The 20,957-nt window shown below is 41.4% G+C and overlaps 1 protein-coding gene across 1 annotated transcript; it reads left to right on the forward strand.

The window, feature by feature from the left end:
- Positions 1-327: 327 nt before the first annotated feature.
- On the forward strand, positions 328-20,607 carry mab21l3 (mab-21-like 3; the record flags this gene model as incomplete). Its single annotated transcript, XM_084084248.1, is given in 9 exon segments — positions 328-348; positions 3,548-3,642; positions 4,103-4,204; positions 17,810-17,861; positions 17,863-17,892; positions 17,896-17,925; positions 19,892-19,928; positions 20,440-20,516; positions 20,518-20,607. Coding segments are annotated over 9 exon segments (534 nt in total).
- Between the last annotated feature and the right edge of the window lie 350 nt (positions 20,608-20,957).

Below are 20,957 nucleotides of genomic sequence, written 5' to 3' on the forward strand. Positions count from 1 at the left end.
TAAGGCTTTGCTAAGGTGCATCAATGAGTCCAAACTGATTCCTGCACACTTATGCAGTGTTTCACTTTGAGCTTTCAGGCTATCAGACCATCAGAGCATACATGGTCCCTTAATGAATTATGTATGCTCTGAAGAGGGTCTGATAGAACGAAGGCGCAAAATAGAGTGAAACAATGCATAGGTCCAAGTTTGCAGACATCTCTTCTATCCAATAGGGTTTGGAATTAAACTGTGAACTTGATTGGATCCTGTCCAGTGGAGGTTATCGATCGGCAAGGTTTTGTGCTCCAGTGGATGAATGCTTTCATATTTGGCACACTACGCAGAATGTGTATCAGCCAGCTTGATGTAAGTACACATGTGCACATGTGCAGGTCAGCCAGGACAATATGCCCTACTAAACCAGGCATCACGTTTCTAGTGCTTAGGTGAACCCCCCCCCCGCGAATCTTAATAGCCATCTGTAAAATGTTATTGCACAGATCCTTTTACACCTGCCATTCCTGCAGATAAAAGATATCTAGATCATGTTTCAGGATGCCACTAAACTGAATTTAAACACCTAAAAATGCATACCAGTCCAACTTGATTTTCTACCTGTTGTAAATGCTATATACATTCAGTCCTAGTCCGATGCCAGTTTATGATGATGAATTTCATATCTTGAACTACAATCTTACTGCGAGGTGTAAGTATTGTGACCGACCGAATGTTAAATCAACAGGCCACGATTTCCATCGGTCAGCATTTAGCAGCTTGCTATAGGATCTATATGATAAAAGCTTTCACTGCGGATATGGACCCCAATTGTATGACCTGGACTTCCGCTTGATCGATCAGCAAGATGGTGTTAGCGCTCGTCTCAGGCCGATACGCAATAATATAGAATATTGCAATATTGGTCACCATAGGCAATATTCTTCACAGTATTGAATATAGATATACATAGCTAATTTTGTATCTTTCACAAGCCGTTTGTGTGTGTGTGTGTGCGTGTACTTGCACGTGTGTTATGGGCTACAGGCCACAGAGCTGTTAATGGGCCCTGGGGCAGGGAGGTCGTTACGCTTTGATCTTGTGCTCTCCTTGCTGTTAAGTACAGATTATGAAAAGGAATGTAATTGTTAGTGAAAGACTAAAGTCTCTGCGGATTCCCATGGAAGCCAAATTTATATATATAGTTAAGTAGAACATAAAAAGTGTAAATATTCTACCAAAGAACCACTATGGTTCATGTTAGTAATCTCTGGTAGAATGTTTGTAGAGGACCAACATTCTCCACTTGAATAAATACATCTGTAATTCACATGACAATCACTAAACAGTAAAAATATGATCATTATCAAGATCAGGGATTATGGGTTTTGGATTGTGCAGGTACTTGGTGAGCTGTACTTATTAATAATTATTTTAATTATTTGACTCTACAATTTCTTTAACTGTTAACAAGGAAGGATGTAGCCGAGTAATTTCTGTGAATGAGGAAGTGCCACACCCTGTAACCCTCGAACATTTGGTGCAAATAGGCGAACATTTGGTGCAAATAGGGGAACATTTGGTGCAAATAGGGGAACATTTGGTGCAAATCCATTATATCATAATAATCTATTTTCAGCAAAGAGATTTGGTGTAGAGGGGAAAAAGCAGGGGACCAAGTATAAACCCCTGGGGGATGCTGGCCAACATTAAACAAAATGTTTATTCACATGCCACACTGAGTGGCAGATCCCATTTGTTTAATATTAGTATGCATCTTCTGCAGACCTGTTGCAATAACAGACTATAAAGGTCTTATATCTGAGCATGTGAATCCAATTTCCCATCCTTATCTGTGTGTCCAATTGCCTGGATTACGGTTTATGTGTATGTTATGTCTATATGCCTGCAGGGATGTTTCCCGGACAGATCATTTAAAATGTGAAATCTGATCAACATTTTCTTTCACATTAATTTCATATATATATATATATATATATATGTATATATATATATATATATATATATATATATATATATATATATATATATATATATATATAATATAATTTAGCCTCCAAATTATAACTTGTGCAACTGTTCAGTTTACGTATTCTATCCTGGACTGATTCCAGTCAATTAACTTTTGGAATCTGATCACCAAGAATTAGCCAAGAATTTCTGTGTGTGTGTGTGTGTGTGTATGTGTTTGTTTGTGTGTTGCATACTGAGCAGCCATTCAGGGTCATGGGAGTTGGCAGATCAATGTCTATGGGTCGATGGATGGCTGAGTGCTTTGCAATAGCCACTCAATCCAGCCACTCTAACCAATGTGCCATGCAGCCAGGAATGGAGGTCACAAACACAGGTTTCCACTGCCTCTCCTCAGCTTTCCACAAATAAACACTCTTTTTGTCCCACATACATTCGTTGATTCACACCCTTGCATACATACACACACACACACACACCCCAGGTCATTTGCATTGCATAGAGCTTGCCGTTCTGGGTGATGATAGTGAAACTTTGTCTCAGTAGGGTGTTAGGCTGACTAACAAAGAATAAGAGAAGAGAGGATTTCAGACAAAAGCCAAAGAGAGGAATTAGAGGTAAGAGAAGGGAAGAAAGGACCAGAAAACAAAGACAAGATGGGAAGATGCCTGATTTTACTGAGGAGGAGTTGGATCAGTATCCTCCGAACTCTGTGTGTGTGTCTGTGGCTACAAAGTATTGGCTGTTCTTAACTACAGTATGTGAGTGCATGCATGGATGTGTTAAATGGGTGTTTTCCCCATGTTGTATTCCAGGCACATATACTATGGCTCTGCACGAGGCTAGCCGTCCGACAGGGTCTGTGTGTGTGTGTGTGTGTCTGGACAAACTGCTGGACCGATCAGTGGCAAACCTTGTGTGTACAATGACAATAGGTTACAGAAGTATCTCCTATTTTTTTAAACTTGTATCTATATCTATCTATACTATCATTCACGGAATCACGATGTGTATGTGTGTCACACAAAATGTGTCCCTGACATAATTCGGACAGCATCCGTTCGACGGGAGATTGTATGCGTCAGCTTCCCTCTTCCATGATTGGCTAACCCAAACCGTTGGCTCCACGGATTGGCCTTCGCATAACATTATTGCCACATAGCAGTATAAATGCATTGTGCACTTGCATTGTTCCCGAAATGCATGGCCCCAAATAGGCCGGGCCTAACTTTATAATAAAATAGCTAGTAAGTAGTATGATGCCCACCAGAATGCATGCCCATGCAATACCTGTCGTACCCGTTGTCAGTGTTGAGGCCAGTCTATGACGTCAACGATGTCATATTGATCGCTTCAAAGATCTCCATATATGGTTTCAAATAACTAGTGGAGTAGAAGTACAATAATAGCCTCTGAGATGTAGTGGAGTAAAAAATATAAAGTATTGAAGAATTGAAATACTTGAGAAAAAAAAAGTTGTACTTAAGTCCAGCACTTGAGTAATTGTACTTAGTTACTTTCCATCACAGGTGTTCAGAATGTATGCCTGACTGTGCTTGTGCTGGTGGACGTGCGGCAGCATTTTGTATGGAGGAGAGTGGAGGAGGATTTGGCTGTGGTCAGAGAGCTGACTGCTGAGGTCAGCCGGAAAGATGGCTCTTTCCAATCTATATAGCACGTCAAGGTAGTGTACCATGTGCGTGTGTGCGCACGTTTTTTTATGTGTGTATGTTTGTGCACATGCACGCTAGCCACATGGACGTGACGTTCCAGTCTATTGCCCTCGACAGGGTGCGCATGCGAAAGAGACAGCGAGAGTGTGTGTGTGCATGTGCTCATGTCAGTCGGAGGGGCCGTTCCAATCCATTGCTCACAACAACACAGTGGCTCCACAGTGACAACATAGTGTGAGGTTGAGTGTGTTTGTTTGTGTGTGTCCATCACAAAGACACAACACTCATCAGTTCATCCCCTGTTCCAAGTTCAACAAATGGATCAAATAAGGTTGGTGTGTGTATTTATCTACCAGTGTATATGTGCCCAAGGATAGAAGCGCTGCCATTCTATTTCTCAGGCTGGACATCACAACCAAATATTTAAGGACAGGCCTGAGGGATTCGTGTATCATTTCCAGTCCATCGCTCATGTCAGAGTCCAGAACAGGAGCACAAAGTAGTGTGTGGTGTTCTGGTGTGTATGACTCTCCAGAGTCCACACTGACAACCGAGAACATCAAGTAGGTTAGTCTGTGTGTGTGTGTGTGTGTGTGTGTGTGTGTGTGTGTGTGTGTGTGTGTGTGGGTGTGTGGGTGTGTGGGTGGGTGCGTTCACACTGTACTGTACCAGCCTCGGGGAGGGAAAGTCCCAGTTTCCTGCCACACGGATCAATGTGACGTGTTTGGACATTTTAAAGTTTGAAGATGACATCAGCTTTGGGGCCAGTGGACACAGATTTAATAATGGGGGCACACACATGCAAGGGACAGCTACAGTATACCTATCTCTCTCATTACTTAAATCTGTTATGTGGTTAGGAAGAGACAATGCCTCATCATGCCTTCATGGCCTAAAATGTGTGGTCTTGCTATTATAGCACTTTTTAACCCTTTAGACCGGGAACGCATCCGGGTCCTTTTTAAGATTTCTTTGGCTATTCAAAAATAGCAGATACACAAGCTCATAGCGCGGCACCGAGCTTGTATATCTGCTATTTTTGAAAAAAAAAAGAAAAATGGTGAAAATCTTTGAATACATATATTTTTTATGCATTGTTTTTTTTTAATCGGCCTCAGGTCTTAATGGGTTAAAACAAAGCGCTTCATACGACATCAAATAGTGCAAGAAACATAAGAAAAGTATAACAATTGTGCGAGAAACTGTAGATCGGCTACATGCTAAGTATAAATCAGGCATTGTGTGTGTGTGAGAGAGTGACAGATGTTCCACTCTGTTGCAGTTCACAAAGAAGCATTATCACAAGGGCAGGAGTATAGAGTCACAGACGTACGGTTACACCACTGGCAAGTGAGTTAGGAGAAGTGTAGCTGTGTGTGTGTGTGTGTGTGTGTGTGTGTGTGTGTGTGTGTGCGCGCGCATGCACACGTGTGTGTGTGTGTGTGCATGCGTGTGCATGTCTGAGGGTATACGTGCTTGTCTCCTGCAAGGACATGCAGTGGGGTTCCAGTCCATTGCCCATGTTAGAGTCAAAAGCATAGTGTGTATGTGCGTGTGTGTGCACACTCTTGGAAAGTGTATGTGCCTCACCCAAGCTAAATCCAGGTAGAACCACCTACACAGAAGCAAATAAAGCATAACATCTGAATGTGACACTTTGGGTTGGTGTTCTGGCAGTTTACTGTACTGTAGTATATATAGTGTGTGTCGCTCCCGCAACTAAAATATTCAGGAAGCTCTGCCCACATATCTGCAACGGACTAATAATGTATTCAGATGTGCGCTAAGGCTCATAAAAAACACATAATGATTCATATAATACAAATTATTCAATATGCATGATCTATCCTCGTAAAGTAAGGGGGGCAAAGATCTAGTTCTTCACGTTTTGATCTTTGGGTCATGGTTAGCGTACCAGATAACCCATCTGGGCTGACTGCTCCAATGCAGCTCAGTGTCATTCAAATAAGGAAGCCAGTAACACAAATGTAAAGAGTATTATCATTTGGCTGTAATATCTTGTTGCACATATATTCTTCTGTTGTGCATACATAACACCGATTTGAAACAAGTTAAATTTACAAAATAAAATAAAGCCAAGTAACAACTTGTTTTTCAGGTGTGAGGGTGAAAACATTCCAAAAAGGGTTGGCTTTTGAATGCACAGCTAACGTTGCTCAAAGTAAAGGACATGATAAGTGTAAACAACACTCCTTCGCTCAGACTTTGATGTTTCATTTATTTTGTCAGGTGTCTGTCTGCATCTCCCTCCTGCTGCATAGAACATCCAGGTAGCACTTCTCACACATGGGCAACAGGCTGATGAAACATTTATTTTCGCAACAGGCTAATAAAATATTTATATTTGCCACAGGGTAGCAATGTACCCATAACGATCTGGGTTCTGGTGGTGGAGTGGTCTCATTGCCTTACTCCAGGTCACTGGTTTGATCCCCAGTATATAACCTTGCCTGTGTGTCCTTGAGCAAGATAACATCCTTTTGTATTCTGGGCCATGTTTCTGACCTTTCATTTCTCACTGAGTCACACTTTCTAATAGTTGAGTGCAAGTTTTGTATTTTTTTATTTCTTTTATGAGAAAAGAGGGGGACTTTAATATATTCCCACCTGTTTTCAAGCTTTAATTCTAAAAAGAAATTGTCGGAATGGCATGTTATTTATTCTCTTGAATGTTTTTGAAAATGTTTGAAGACTTTTGAAAACATTTGAAAAGTTTGCCTACAATAACATGCTCAAAATACATGTAGGGACGGTAGTGTAGGGGGACCGGGATTGGTTGGCACACTTTTCACACTCTGAAGGATTTCTCTGGGATAATTTATGTTAGAAACACAGGAGCTCCAACACAGGTGGCATGGTGGTGCCTGGCTCTCATACTACCATTAACTCAATCTGTTTGTTACTGGCAGCCTTTTATACTCAGCTGGAGAAATTAGTCTGGACTTAAGACTCCACCATGTTAAGGGGTAGATCAACAAATACATAAATATACAAATACAGAAATTCATATAACATTAACTCTCATAAAATATCTTAAAACTCCATGAACTACACCAATAATGATTCTCATACTACAACATTACACAATATCCCTAGCAAGTCCAAATACACATTACACACCCCCCTCTGACCTTCTGACTTGGTCCAGCCCAATTACACTGGCAAACAGAACAGCCAAACGTCGTACATGTTAAGCTTTCAATCATTACTTAGCATTACCCATATTGCACCTCTCACACATTTCACTTAGTCTCTATTGCACTCATAGCACACATATTGCACTTGCCAGATTATCCCCAAACATGCCGTCTCCACCGGTGGACTGGTTAAAGTGACCATATGCTATGCAATTAATAAATCAATAAATAAATAAGGTACATGTGCAAATGACAAGTAACAGAGGATCTCTCTGTTGCAGCATAACAGCTTATAACAAGGTTTATTATAATTGATAATGATGTAATTTAAAAGTGCTGGTCATACTGCGTTATAAACTCAGTGGAACAGCACATTATAACTACCAGGTAACACTTTACTAAAAGGTCGGGTCTATAATGCATTATAATCACATTTATAATGCACTCATAATGCTTCCTAACATTTGTTATATATTTCTATAATTATGCATAGCAACTTATAACAAAGACACTTAGTACAGTAGGTAGGTAGTTATAATGTGCTGTTCCACTGAGCTTATAATGCATTATGACTAGCACTTATAATACGTTATAAACACTGTTATAAGAGTGTTATAATGCCTTATAAGTGCATTATAATACATTATACACCTAATTATAATGCATTATAGACCCAACCTATAAGTAAAGTGTTACCGAATATTCTAACCAGAAGCAGATGAGAGTTTAAGGCGTTTAAGGCTATTCATAAATATTTTTTTTATGTACACAAAAAAAACATTTCAAATAAGGTGATTTGTGAATAAAGTCATGTGCATTTGTACCAATCAACCACATCACAGGGTTGGTTGGCACAATGTTCAAATTCTATAGTTACAAAAAATGAAGCAACCTATAGAAACCAAAACGAAAATGGAAAAGTTGAATTATAGGCAGAAATGTTTCCCATAATAGCCAATCTATGCTCACAATGCATAAGCTTGTAGATCAGCTCTTGTTGCTGTGTGACAATATTCTCTAAACAAAGTGGTTAAGAGAATATCCGCCCATTTACCAAACAAAAGTTTTAAGCAATTCATCAGTAGGAATGTCTAATTACTTTTGGCACTGACCATTCATAATAATAATTATCATTAACTAACAATATAAGCATCTTATTTAATCTTTCAAAAATAGTTTTTAATCTCTCAAAATACACCAACAAAAATGCATGAACAGTTAAAGTCCTTGAACAAGAAAACTATCATGATGTTTTCATGATAGTTAGATGATAGTTCCTTCCACACAATCCCAAAATCAGTGTGCCAGCCAACACCACTCAATTTGACCCAACTTTGTAATTAAACTATGTTAGACAGCTACCATCTCTCATCTTATATATGTATATATATGGAGCTGATTCACGTCTATTAACTAGCAATTCTTAGCAAAACTTAAAAAGGTCTCTCTTGAGAAATTAATTCACTAGAAGTAACTCATTCCATCTGTAACAGTTTTATAATACGTCCACATATCACTTCTTTTTACTTTCAATACTATAGACTTTTACACGCAACATAAACATTCTAAATGGGTCCTGTTATTTCCTGTTGCAGTGTTAAGGATAATTCCTTTTAACAGGTCGTTCATGAAAGTCCTTGCGGTCTTGTTTCCAATGAGAACCTGTGAGCAATTAGGGGTTAAGAGTCTTGCTCAGGGACAAATTTCATTTCATCGACACATATGCTGACCTGGCCTGGAATCGAACCTGGGGCAACCAGGGCCTCTGGCTCCCTATCAGTCGCTGACAGGAAATAAACTTGGACCTAAGCTGTTCCCTAGCAATGCAATTAAACTGACAAGGCCTATAAAACAGAAATGTCACCCTCACACACAAGTTAGTGACTTTCAGATGTTTTAACAATAGTAGATGCGTGCAGGTCAAGAAAGCAAACATATTCATTTCTGTGACCTTCAACGGACCAGAAAATAGCTGTGTGCCACTGCCAACCAACCCCCCGGTCACCCCTCTGAGTTGTGATGAGTGACAGAAGAAGATTGACACTGAGATAGTACTGTTAGTAGGCTAGATGATTACTTCTTGGCATTTCTGCTTTCTGGGGTATGAAACGGGGGACTAGAAAGCCAAAGCAGACAGAGGGAACAGCGTAAAGGTCACACGCTTGTTTAGGAGACAGTGTTATGTTTTGTAGCATTTGACTTCACTTCCTGAAGTACCTGCACATGCTCTTTCATGTGACCTTTACATCACATCACACAGGACTCTCCTAAATTATTTATTTCTTCTCCTTGTTATTATTGCCTCCACCAGGCTGAAGGCATGGCCGAGACTATGTTTTGCACCCTGTCCGTCCGTCCGTCCGTGTGTCGCTGTGTCCCTCCGTCTGCGAGCCAGTTCATCTCTGGCATCGTTGGCCCGATCGACGTGAAACTGTGCACACATACTCCCTGGATGCCAGAGCAGAACCTCTGCCCCACATGGGCCTGTTATAGCGCCACCAGGAGGCAGATTCTTGTAAAACTTCACACAAATTGGTACACAGTATCTCTATGTTCATGTGATCAAGATGGATCTGTCCAATACCTGACCTGGCGGAGACCTGTGCTTTGAGAAGCATGTTTTCTAGTTATTTATTGTTCTGCCAAGTTATTGAAGGAGGCTACTGACTGAGATAGTGGCTTTAGTCTCTATCACCTGAACCCTAGGATGCATATTCTGGGGGGCAACATTCGCTGAAAATAGCTGCTGTACAAAACACTACGTCCCTATTCTGGGGTGAATGTTCGTGAAACGTGTCGCTACACAACCTTTTTATTTTTATCCCACGATTTTTGTAACCCATTTTTTCACCCAGTGCCAATTATCTAAGTAATCCTGGGAGCTACACTCCCTCTGCCAGGGAAAAAAATAAAATAAAATACACAACCTGTAAGCATGTTGTAAACATGTTTATGTAGAGGGGAAATGTGGGACTCCGGTCATTCAGGATTTAAGTGGTTAGCTGCCACCTACAGTACAACAATACAGTAAGTGGTGAAAAGTAGTCACATGCAGACGCAAGCATGTATGCAGTAAAAATAACCAATATCGCACCAGCACACGTGTGCTTTTGACACTGACGGTAACCTGACACATTATCCATGCCAGGTGTTAAATGTGAATTCGCTGACAGCAACAGCGGTGAACATTTCCACTCTGCTGTCCCAAGGCGTTTGTCTCCAACTGCACTTCACACATTTTTATCCATGCCAACCATTTAAACATTAGCATGCTGCGCCCTGACACAGCAGGACCGTTCTCCAGCCCAGAAACGTATGTTTTTGGCCCGCCGCTGCATGCATTAGTAATGGGATCCATGCAAAATATATTAGATTTTCAGCTCACTGGGTAGCAACAGTGCTTTTTGAAGTTCGTCACGGTCTCAGGTTAGTCATAGCCTATTAACCCTCCATCACCTCATTGAATGCCCCGCAAATTAAAAAGTACTTACTGTAGTAGCAGGGTTCGATTTGCTGAGGAGGAAGGGGGGAATCTATGCCTCTGTTTTTGATGTCATGTCCCCCACCCTCTGGTCTTTCATTTTTATGGCCGGTCTCTGCTTCTGGACAGACTGAATTAAATACATGAATTTCCTTTTGATAATCATTTTTGATAATGTGACAATTTAACATGTATGTTAACCACATTAACCCTGCATCTCTATTTTGGGCAAACGTCCAAAATGTGTCAATTTATAGATATTTTAAAAACATACAGAAAATAGCCGATCTACAAGCTCACAAGTCGTCGCAATGTGATGCATTAATTGTGAGTTAGTAGATCTGCTATTTTCGTTATTTGTGTATGAAGAAGTTTGGGTTTAAGTGGTTAAGAAAATGTACCCCCTCTGTGTGTTTGTTTTTTCCATAAATCAAACCTATACGGCAAGAACTCATTCCAGTATTTATGGCAGGTTAGTGAAATATACCTGTCGTCAGACCTTTGAGTGTGGGAAAAAAATCCCATTTTTACTCTTGGGAGGAACTGTAAAGATGTGATACATGTTCTGTTTTGTTATTATTAACCACTTAAACTCTATACCACCCAGAGTTCCCTGGGGCTCTATACTTATTTTTCCCTCTATACTAAATCTCTTCACCGAAAATAGCCACTCTAAATGTTCACCCATTTTCGTCGAATTTCCGTCTATTGTGACATGCTCAGAATAGGGTAGGCTAGGTTTAAATCAACACAATGCAATACATTCTGTGCATTCAAGGAGCAAAACACTTCAGGAGGTAGACATACGGATTGCAACATATTTTATGGTTTTATGAATCATGAACTTCATGTGTTCCAGTGGATGGGGATTGGGAATTTGAGCAAAATCAGTATAACAACAAAGTGGAAAATAGGTTTTTAAAAATCACTATGATAAAATACTGTTGGCAAAGTTCTCTGTCTACGTCTCTGTAAAATGGTATCCATGTATCATAGACTTAGGGTTTGTCACAGTCACAGCTGGTGGGTCTATTTTCACCATCATTCTCTATTTCATCGTTTTCCTGGATGTGAATTGAATCATGCCGCAGACAGAATCATATTTATCAACTGTAGCTCCCAGTCTTCACTACTGGAAAATGTAACACCTCTGTCTGGAAACTGAGGAGATATTCATCAGAAATGCATAATTTGACCTGGTTGCTATCCCAAGACAAAGATATCATAATAATTAAAGTCAAGTCATTATGTATCATGATGTATTTGGCACGGTATTAGCTGAGTGGGTAGAGAGGCCGCCTGGGAATCGGAAGGTAGCTTGTTCGACCCTCGACTCGCCCAGTATATGTGTTGAAGTGTCCCTGGGAAGACATTTAACCCATTCAATCCGGGAACGCATCTGTGTCATTTTTGATTTCTTTGGCTATTCAAAAATAGCAGATATACAAGGTCAAAGTGCCGCGCTATGAGCTTGTAGATCTGCTTTTTTTATCGTGTGTGGGCAAATCTTTGAATATATATATATATATATATATATTTTAAAGCGAACATTTGTCAAATATTTTGTTCCATTGTGTTAGCTTTAAAAATATATATGTGCAAAGATTTGCACACATTTCTAAATAGCCAAAGTATCAAATAATGGTTATAGCTCAAATCTAAAATGGCACAGATGCTTTTCCGGATTGAATAGGTTAATCCCTAACAGCTATTGTGTGCTCATCACAGCCATCTGAGCAGGCATCAGCTGGGTGAAGCTGTAAATGCATTTTCACCTCCCCCTGGGGACCAGAAAATACTCCCATTTGTAAACTGCAACGGGTACACTATTAGGCTAACCTACTGCGTTTGGTATGTTCTTTATACTTCCTTTACAAGGTTTATGTCTGGCCTCTGCGTTTGCCAGAAATGTTTTGGAAGCACTGCATCCATATTTTATAATATTCATTTATTATACAGACTGAAATGCCTTTAGCCTCCTTTGCAGTCCAACAAAGCCTCTCTGTGGTGATGGAAGTTAGAAAAGGAAGATGGTTTGGTATTCACAGCATTCTTTGTCTCTCCCTGCAACTTACCAGCGTCATGTCCAGTGGGTGTACTTGTACTTGTACACCATGGCTGAGGGATGTACTTGTACATCAGGGGTGGTGGGCAACTTTGATGTTGGAGAGGGCCACTATATTTCCACACTCACTCTAGAGGGCCACATTGCATATATATACTGGTGGGCAGACACCGCTTATCTCCGTATTTTGACTTTTTTCGCAAACGAATGCCGTACTTCGCCATTCTATGTCACACAAAAGTAGCAAAAATTGCCGATCTACAAGCTCAAAACGCGTCGCACCGCGACACGTTTTGAGCATGTAGATTTGCTATTTTTGCTATTTTTGAATTGGAATCCAGATTTATTTTTTGCTATTTTTGAATTGGAATCCTGAAAAGTAACATTTTTATTTAATTTCAAATGCATTTAGTTATACTTATGTTAACGTACAAATACATTGGACATAAACAAGACAATAGAATTTTAATACTAGTCATTAAGCTAATAATATAGACTGAAGTAATTAAAGTGGGTCATGTTTGGAATTGTAACAGCTGAAATCAATAATATATCAGTATTCCGATATTAACTTGCGGGCCGCATTAAGTGAAGGTGGGGGCCGCATGTGGCCCCCGGGCCGCCAGTTGCCCATGTATGTTGTACATCAAGCCACCTCACACAGAAACAGGAGATAGGCTCCTGCCCTATGTGCCACATCACATGGCTCGAGAACCATTGGTTCCCAAGTCTACTTACATTTACTTGACTTTGTCTCTCCATCTCCATTTTTCCACCCAACATTTTTGGATGAACTATTGTTGTCCTGTGGGTTTCTTTTTTGTTGTTGTCACAGGTAAAGATGTGAATCCAGGGCGTTTAATCTGTGTCCTTTTATCTGAGTATCAGTAGAAAGAGTAGTTTGTTTTCGAGGCTGTTATCGACCTTCTTAGCTCTTAAAGTGTTTGTGCTGATTAGCCAACTGACAAACAATCTATGGCAAATGGAGTCTGTAGGCTACAGTGGAGGGCAGCACATGCAGGAAGACACCCAGGTTAGTTATTGATTCTACACCGACAACCAAATGGATGAACCAAAGAGGTCTGTAATTTGTCTGAAATAACCATAGCCACATCCCATCTTTTTATAGCTTTAGATGAGTATAAATGCTTTTTCTCTTTCATGTTTCGCCTCTTCGTTCAACCAGTTTCCACCCCTTCGTGAAGCTCCAGTTCTTATTTTCCCTGTTTCAATTTCTTTTTCCATTTCTCCCTCTTTCCCTGTCTTTCTCCGTAGGACCAAGCTGCCACGATGACAAAGTGGCTGGCTCTTCTCAGAGGCACATACACATAAAGGTATATACAACCCTGCAATACAGGCATGTCTCTTCCTGTGTGTAGTGCTTACTGTGCTCATGTCAGTTCACAGAATCCTTCCCGGTGGGACGTGTGTGTGGGTGGGTTTGCATTTGTGCTTGAATGCATCTAGTATGCATATGGGCGTGCAGGTGCACGCGCGCATTCGTTTGCAAGTGTGAGTGCTCGGTTGTGTGTGTGTGTGTGTGTGTGTGTGTGTGTGTGTGTGTGTGTGTGTGTGTGTGTGTGTGTGTGTGTGTGTGTGTGTGTGTGTGTGTGTGTGTGTGTGTGTGTGTGTGTGTGTGTGTGTGTGTGTGTGTGTGTGTGTGTGTGTGTGTGCGTGCGTGCGTGCGTGCGTGCGTGCGTGTAGGCGCGCGCGTGCGCGTGCATGCATACATGCATGCTTGCATGCGTGCGTGTGTGTTGACACTATCTTTCTCTTCCCACCAGTTCTGACCCCAGATCTGGTCCTGGTCAGTGTTCCACTGCAGGAGTTGCTAGGTTACCATGAGGATATGACAGGTTAGTGGAGGTATTCCCAGGAGCACATAATCTTTTGTTTAATTCCTTGGGGCGCCGATGGCCGAGTGGTTAAGACGCATACCCATAGGCCTGACAGCGAGTCCGGGGGTTCGATTCCCAAGCCCCGGCAGACCTTTGCTTGCCTGTCACTCCCCGACTCTCTCTCCCTGTTTCCTTTGTGTCTACACAGGTATAGTTCCTAACCTTTTCTGGATTGAAAAGCCAAATGGCTGCCGTGTTAAGTGGTCAGATGGGTCGGCCACATGCATTTTCACAGCATGTTTAATCTAATAATGAATCAATGGATTGTGTTCCCTACAATTTTTTTGGGGGCCTACTTGCAATATCCTCTCGACCCTCACCAGTGGGCCCAGAGTCAATGACCCACAGGTTGAGAATCGCTGCTCTACACTGTGGATTATCAATAATAATACACAATCAATAATACTAACAAGACAATGTCTAATATAACGTTGTGGCTTCCTTGTGGATCTCAGACATCATGATTATGATGATGTCAGTCTTGCTTACTCAGTGGATCTGAGTACCGCCCCATCATTATGACTCAGACATAACCATAAACCAGGGACATTAAACTAGATTAGGCAGGGGCTTACAATTATAAAAATGACTTGGGGGGCCACAAGACCGTGACAACAGAAATGAACAAAATGTTAATGGTTAAACGTTTCACAGTTTTTTGTGTGCTATATAGGTCCGACAGGACACAACAATGGACATATGTCCAATATGAATTAGTAGGGCCTGCTTCATACTGCATTTATGCATTTTGATGTTTGATAGGATCATTTCTGTGCCAGTCCTTTATAGTGCACAGGCTTACATTTTGATATTAAAAGGAAATAGGCAGTAGATATGTCTGTGTGTTCTGCGCACGGGTCATTGGCATTGAAGCGTCAGGCTGGCAATGTGAAGTGTTTACATGTTCGTATGAATGAAATGCTTTTGCTTTTGTTTTGAGCACCCGGCTGATAAGAGCACAAGCTCTTATGATGTGTTTGAAGTGGATGAAGATGGAGAACATGGAAGATTGACAGAATCCAGGTGAATTATTTCTTTGGTGTAAGTGGACAACATCCACTCAAGACCCAGAAATAGTTATATATGGATGGTTTGTGATGGATGAACTGCACTCAGAACTCATCTGTTGCGCCCTTGTATGTTGATGCGTCACAGAAATGTAACAATGTATCCTTTGCCAAGGTACCCAGCTACATGGTGAAAAAAGAAATTGCTGAACTACTTGAAAGCTACATTATTCTGAAAGTAGTGAGAAGTACTTACTTACTTGCTGTAAGTACATATGAAGTGAGGTGTATTTTCTTATGGGTGACTTGTCACCAAAGATTACATTTACCCGCATTTAGGTTGTAGCAGTGTTTTAACTGCAAATGCAATACTGGTGGGTTTTAATTTGGGACCCTGAGTAGGTCACTAATTCTAAATAGTAGCCCACCTTTTATTCTTATCGGTTAATGGTTGATGAGCCATTAACAAGCTTCGGTTAACGGTTATGATAAACATTCAAAATGGTCATCCTGTACAGCCAACCATCCAATAACAATTAGTTCAATTTATTATTACATTGGAATATGGAATGTGTTCCAGGGGCGGCAAGAAAGCTCTGCTGGGGCCGGATTTGGCCTGTGGGCCTCCAGTTGAATATCACTGCCATAAACAAACCCGATGCGGCCATATATAGGGCCCGTCACTATCACTCAGACATAACCATAAACAAACCAGAGATCACCATATGGGCAACAAAGGGACACAGATAGACAGACAGATACAGAGATCTCCATATATGGGCACAAAAGCGACACAGATAGACAAGTACAACTGGTGCTCTGACAAGATCCCCGTCACTATGACTCAGATGCCGCATAGCGGCCAGAACTCTAGACCGAATTCATTCAATTCACAAAATGTGAATGGAGCTATGCCCAAATATGGAGTGTGTTGTCTGACCTCACTTCCTGTCCAGGGGGGTTTGTATATATAGATAGGGGTGGCTTCAGCGGGGGACAGGAAGTGCTGACTTTTCTCAATTGTATATATAGATATTCACACACCAAAATAATATTCATAATATGTAAAAAATATATTTTGGCACTGTCCTATTGGCAGCGTGCACTAGAAATTAGGTTTTTATCGGTCCAGCCGTTTGCTCTACACTTTCTTATCTGAGAGCTAGGAAAGTGTAGTAGAGTGACAGGAGACAAAGGGCAGACAGACATGCGAGACAAGACCAGGAGTCGGATTCAAACTCGAGTCCTCATGGCTCAAAAGGAGCTCATATACAACAGGCACCCAAGTTATGAACCCCCTCCTCTGCTTTCATTGTTTTAGACCTTTTATTGACTGAAATAGTGGCTGGAGCTGGAGAGCTGGAGCGCGGGCAGAACCCCACGACACCGAATCTCTTTGCCGAAAATATGACATCCTCACAACGCGCCACACAACACAATGCGTTGTGAGCTTGTAGATATCAATGTCCGGTGAATGATTGCCCCAGAGTATAGGGACGCTAGGGATCATGTAGTTAAAATAAGGGCTGTCAAATTATATATATTTTTTATAAAATCTCATAATTAATCTTATCATTAATGACATGGGAAACAAAAGGATTGTAGTCTGTAGATGCTGTGTTGTCTAACTGTACCGCTTTTAACCGCGCACGTTTGGCTCTCAACCGATGAGTCAAACTTCATTTGTTCCTGTGACATTTAAATGCTTTCACAGAGATTGCATACAAGCACCATTCGGTTTTAGTTATTTGAAAGTGGTTAGAGCTACAATCCATCACTTTTATGTCCATTGTAGAGCTAATTGCAACAGTGTCCAATAAAGATGGCGGTGCAAGATGGTGGTGCTAACCAATTTCAGCCCGTAATATGATGACTGGCACCTGTCAATCTCTCTTCCACGTGGAGCTAAGATTCATTATGCTAGACTAGTTTGGTAAATTTGTGCTTCAACCGTTTCAACCAGGGGTTTGAGCAAAATACATTTGGATTTTATTACAAAATTATACATACAGCACTTTAATATTCCATTAACAGCATTTCACACGTATAAATATTTTATTTTTTCAATATTGGTTTCTTTGAGCGTAATTGTGTGTGTGTGTGTGTGTGTGTGTGTGTGTGTGTGTGTGTGTGTGTGTGTGTGTGTGTGTGTGTGTGTGTGTGTGTGTGTGTGTGTGTGTGTGTGTGTGTGTGTGTGTGTGTGTGTGTGTGTGCGCGCGTGCGTGTGTGGCAGGCACATCCTTTCAGGTAGCCATTTAGTGCTTTACACATGTATAAATATTGTATTTTTCAAAATTGCTTTTTGTGTATGTATGTGCATGTCACTGTGTATTTGTGTTTTTGTACCCTAGATGTGTGTGCCTGTGTGTGTGTGTGTGTGTGTGTGTGTGTGTGTGTGTGTGTGTGTGTGTGTGTGTGTGTGTGTGTGTGTGTGTGTGTGTGTGTGTGTGTGTGTGTGTGTGTGTGTATGTGCACGTGCACGTGTGAGTGTGTGTACAGGATAGGTTAGCGTCCTTCAGTCATTGGGAGCTGTGGTGTGAGTTGCTGTGGAAACCTCAGGATGGAGGCGGAGCTTGTGCGTGTGGTGGAACTTATCAACTGCTGGCCAAAGGAAGGCCCACTGGCCATGCTCACTTCAGCACTGACCAACCACAGAGCAAGCTCGCTGCATCAAGGTCGCAACACACATAGACCAGTGGTTCTCAAATGTTTACATGTCAGACACCCCCAAATGTATTTCGCCTCGGACCCCCATCAGATCTTTTTGTATTTTCATCAAATTTGATATAGCTGATCTGCAGATCTGCTATTTTCAAATAGCTGATGTATATAGTGTTAAAGTGGTTTCACTGATTTTGATGCTATATTAACTAATTTTGCTGGGGACCCCCTGGAACCCCTTCAAGGACCCCAGGGGGTCCCCAGACCCCAGTTTGAGAACCACTGACTTAGACACACACACGTGCACGCACACACAGACTGGCACGCACGCACGCACGCACGCACGCACGCACGCACGCACGCACGCACGCACGCACGCACGCACGCACACACACACACACACACACACACACACACACACACACACACACACACACACACACACACACACACACACACACACACAGTACATACAGCCATGAAAACACATATTTCTCTCATACACTCTTTCAACCACCTTGGTTCGAGGTCACATGTCAGAAACAGCCATCACTCAGTTTACCTCTGGCACCCATAAACATAAACCTTGTGTCCAGAATGACATATTGTATAATACGGAGCAAAGACAAGCATTCTGTTTTTTTCCCCCTGTTTTTTTTACATACAACATGGAACCGATTAAATGTGTACTTTTGATTCAACAATTATTCATTCAATATGTTTTGCTCATTTCTTTTGCATAACCAGTTTGAGACAGTTTTCTACCAGATAATCACTTTTTCTCCATACAATTTAATTTTGTGAACTCCTCTCGTTGCTATACTCTTAGCAGGTAGCAGATGAAAGGTACTCCAAGCGCCATGCTCCTAACAGTATGTATTATTGATATCCCTCGTACAGTTTTGAATCCATCACTCAGCATCCCATAATATACTCATGAACAACAAGGCGCACCATCCCTTCATATTGAGATGCCCTGAATTAAGTGCTCAAGCTATTTGAAAGCTATTCTCTCTCGATACATGATCGGTATTATGATGCTAATTCTCTGGCTGTGCTCATGCAGGTATTGCAGGAATTGTGTATCTTCCACTAGAGACATTAAAACAGCTTTGACAAATAGGGATTGATGAACTAAACACGCACAAGCTGCCATGCACAGTGGCAGCAGAAAGCATTGTGAGAACAAAATAAGACTGTAAGAAGTTGGAAGAGAATGGTGGAAACTTCTGCGAAGCAATAATAATTTACCCGTACTCCTAGAGGCTTTGTCTCCTAGCAATGCCTGTAGACAGTGGAAGATTTTTTTTTGTGATACCATAATGTAGAAATACTTTTTTACTCTGTTATGAATGATTACAATGTTACCTGAGTAAGACATAACTACTTTAACTCTATAAACTTTGTTTCCCCTGGGCTCTATACTTGGTCCGTTCTTTTTTTCCCTCTCCACCAAATCTCTATGCTGAAAATAGCCGATCTACAAGCTCACAACACGTTGCAACATGACGTATTATGAACTTGTAGATCTGCTATATTTGGCAAATTCCACTACGGCCTGTAGGACCCTATAAGATTGAGAAACTACAGAATAAATTCAAGGGGATACAATGTTTGTCATGTGTGGCTACTTTGGAAATTATTCATCTGACATCTAACACACATGTAGACACACATGCATACAAAGAAACACAACACTGTGCATCTGTTTATATCTAAAGCACTCCATATCGTCGGTGTTGGGTGGAAGGGTTGCAATCCACCCATCAATCATCCAATGAGTTAATGAGTTAATCACAGGGTTTGTCTTTAAAACAAAGACACAGCTGGGAACAACTCTGCAGATGTCCCAGGATTAGAGCCCAAGGTCCTTCACTTTAAGTCATTCAGACGCTCGACTCCCACTTGCAATGGCTCTTCTGAGTGAGTGACATGTTCAATTAATGTGTGTTCTTTATGTGTCCCTCTCCCTAATATTAGAAAAATGACAAGTTCAGTAAAAGCTTTCTGGTCCACTGTAAATCCCATTACCCAGGGATATCCACCATGTAATAACATCATATTCTAGTCCTCTTGATTATTGGCTTTTGCCTGCGCAGCACGACCTTGTGTGTGGATGTTATTTCCACAAACTCTAGTACAGCTCAAAAATCTCAGGGTTCGACCACTGCCTGAGGTCGGATACTTATATATCAATCAATACTCATCCTCGCTGGTGTGCGATCCATATCCTTTGGACTGCAATCTGTTTTGTGGAGCGGTTAACATAAAAGATTCTCGCTCTCCAACTTCTTCGCCTTAACGCCTGTTAACCTCTAGTCTAGCATGTCACCATTTCCTCGTTTCCTCACTTTCTTTGCATTATCGCCCCCACCTTCTTCCCACGTCCCATTTCCAGCCCTCGGTCTCTCAGACACTTTTGTTCTGGTGTGTCACGCAAGAGTGTCACGCAAGAGAAATTCCCTTGCATCAGAGATTGTTGGAGTGTGCAGGAGTGCATGCTGCGCCTGGCCTGTAAACTCCACAAGTTAAGCGAGTCAGCCAGCCGTACTATGTGCGCTCCCACAACCTGCTCAAATACACCAACAGCAACGAGCTGGACCACGGCCGCACAGAGTATCAGCAACTTCATAGCCAACACCAGCATCTGCTGTGAGGGCACACATGGGTTGCTTGATATTCCTGTCATTGTGTAATCTTTGCATAGCCAGACAATCGGAGGTCTCTGCCTTAATGATGATACAGTACGTCTGGTCTGGTGACATCCAAATTCAGTATATGAAAATAACAGAACCAGTGCAAAGACTTTGGGTGGTCCTTCATATACTGTAGAATGATATCAGCATTGGTTTTCAGAGCAGTGGGCGTAGGTTTGTTACCGGTAGTTTCCTCTATGTCCAAGCCCATTTATTGAATTTAGATTTCCCCTGACCATTTAAGCCCATTTATTGAATTTAGATTTCCCCAGACGTTTCAGTAGGCGGCAATTTCTGATCGTCTGGCTACATAAGACAATCATTTTGCGTCCATTCATTTGAACAGTCAC

This window comes from Gymnoscopelus microlampas (genome assembly GCF_963454915.1).
Source record: "Gymnoscopelus microlampas genome assembly, chromosome: 17".
Lineage (NCBI taxonomy): Eukaryota > Metazoa > Chordata > Actinopteri > Myctophiformes > Myctophidae > Gymnoscopelus > Gymnoscopelus microlampas.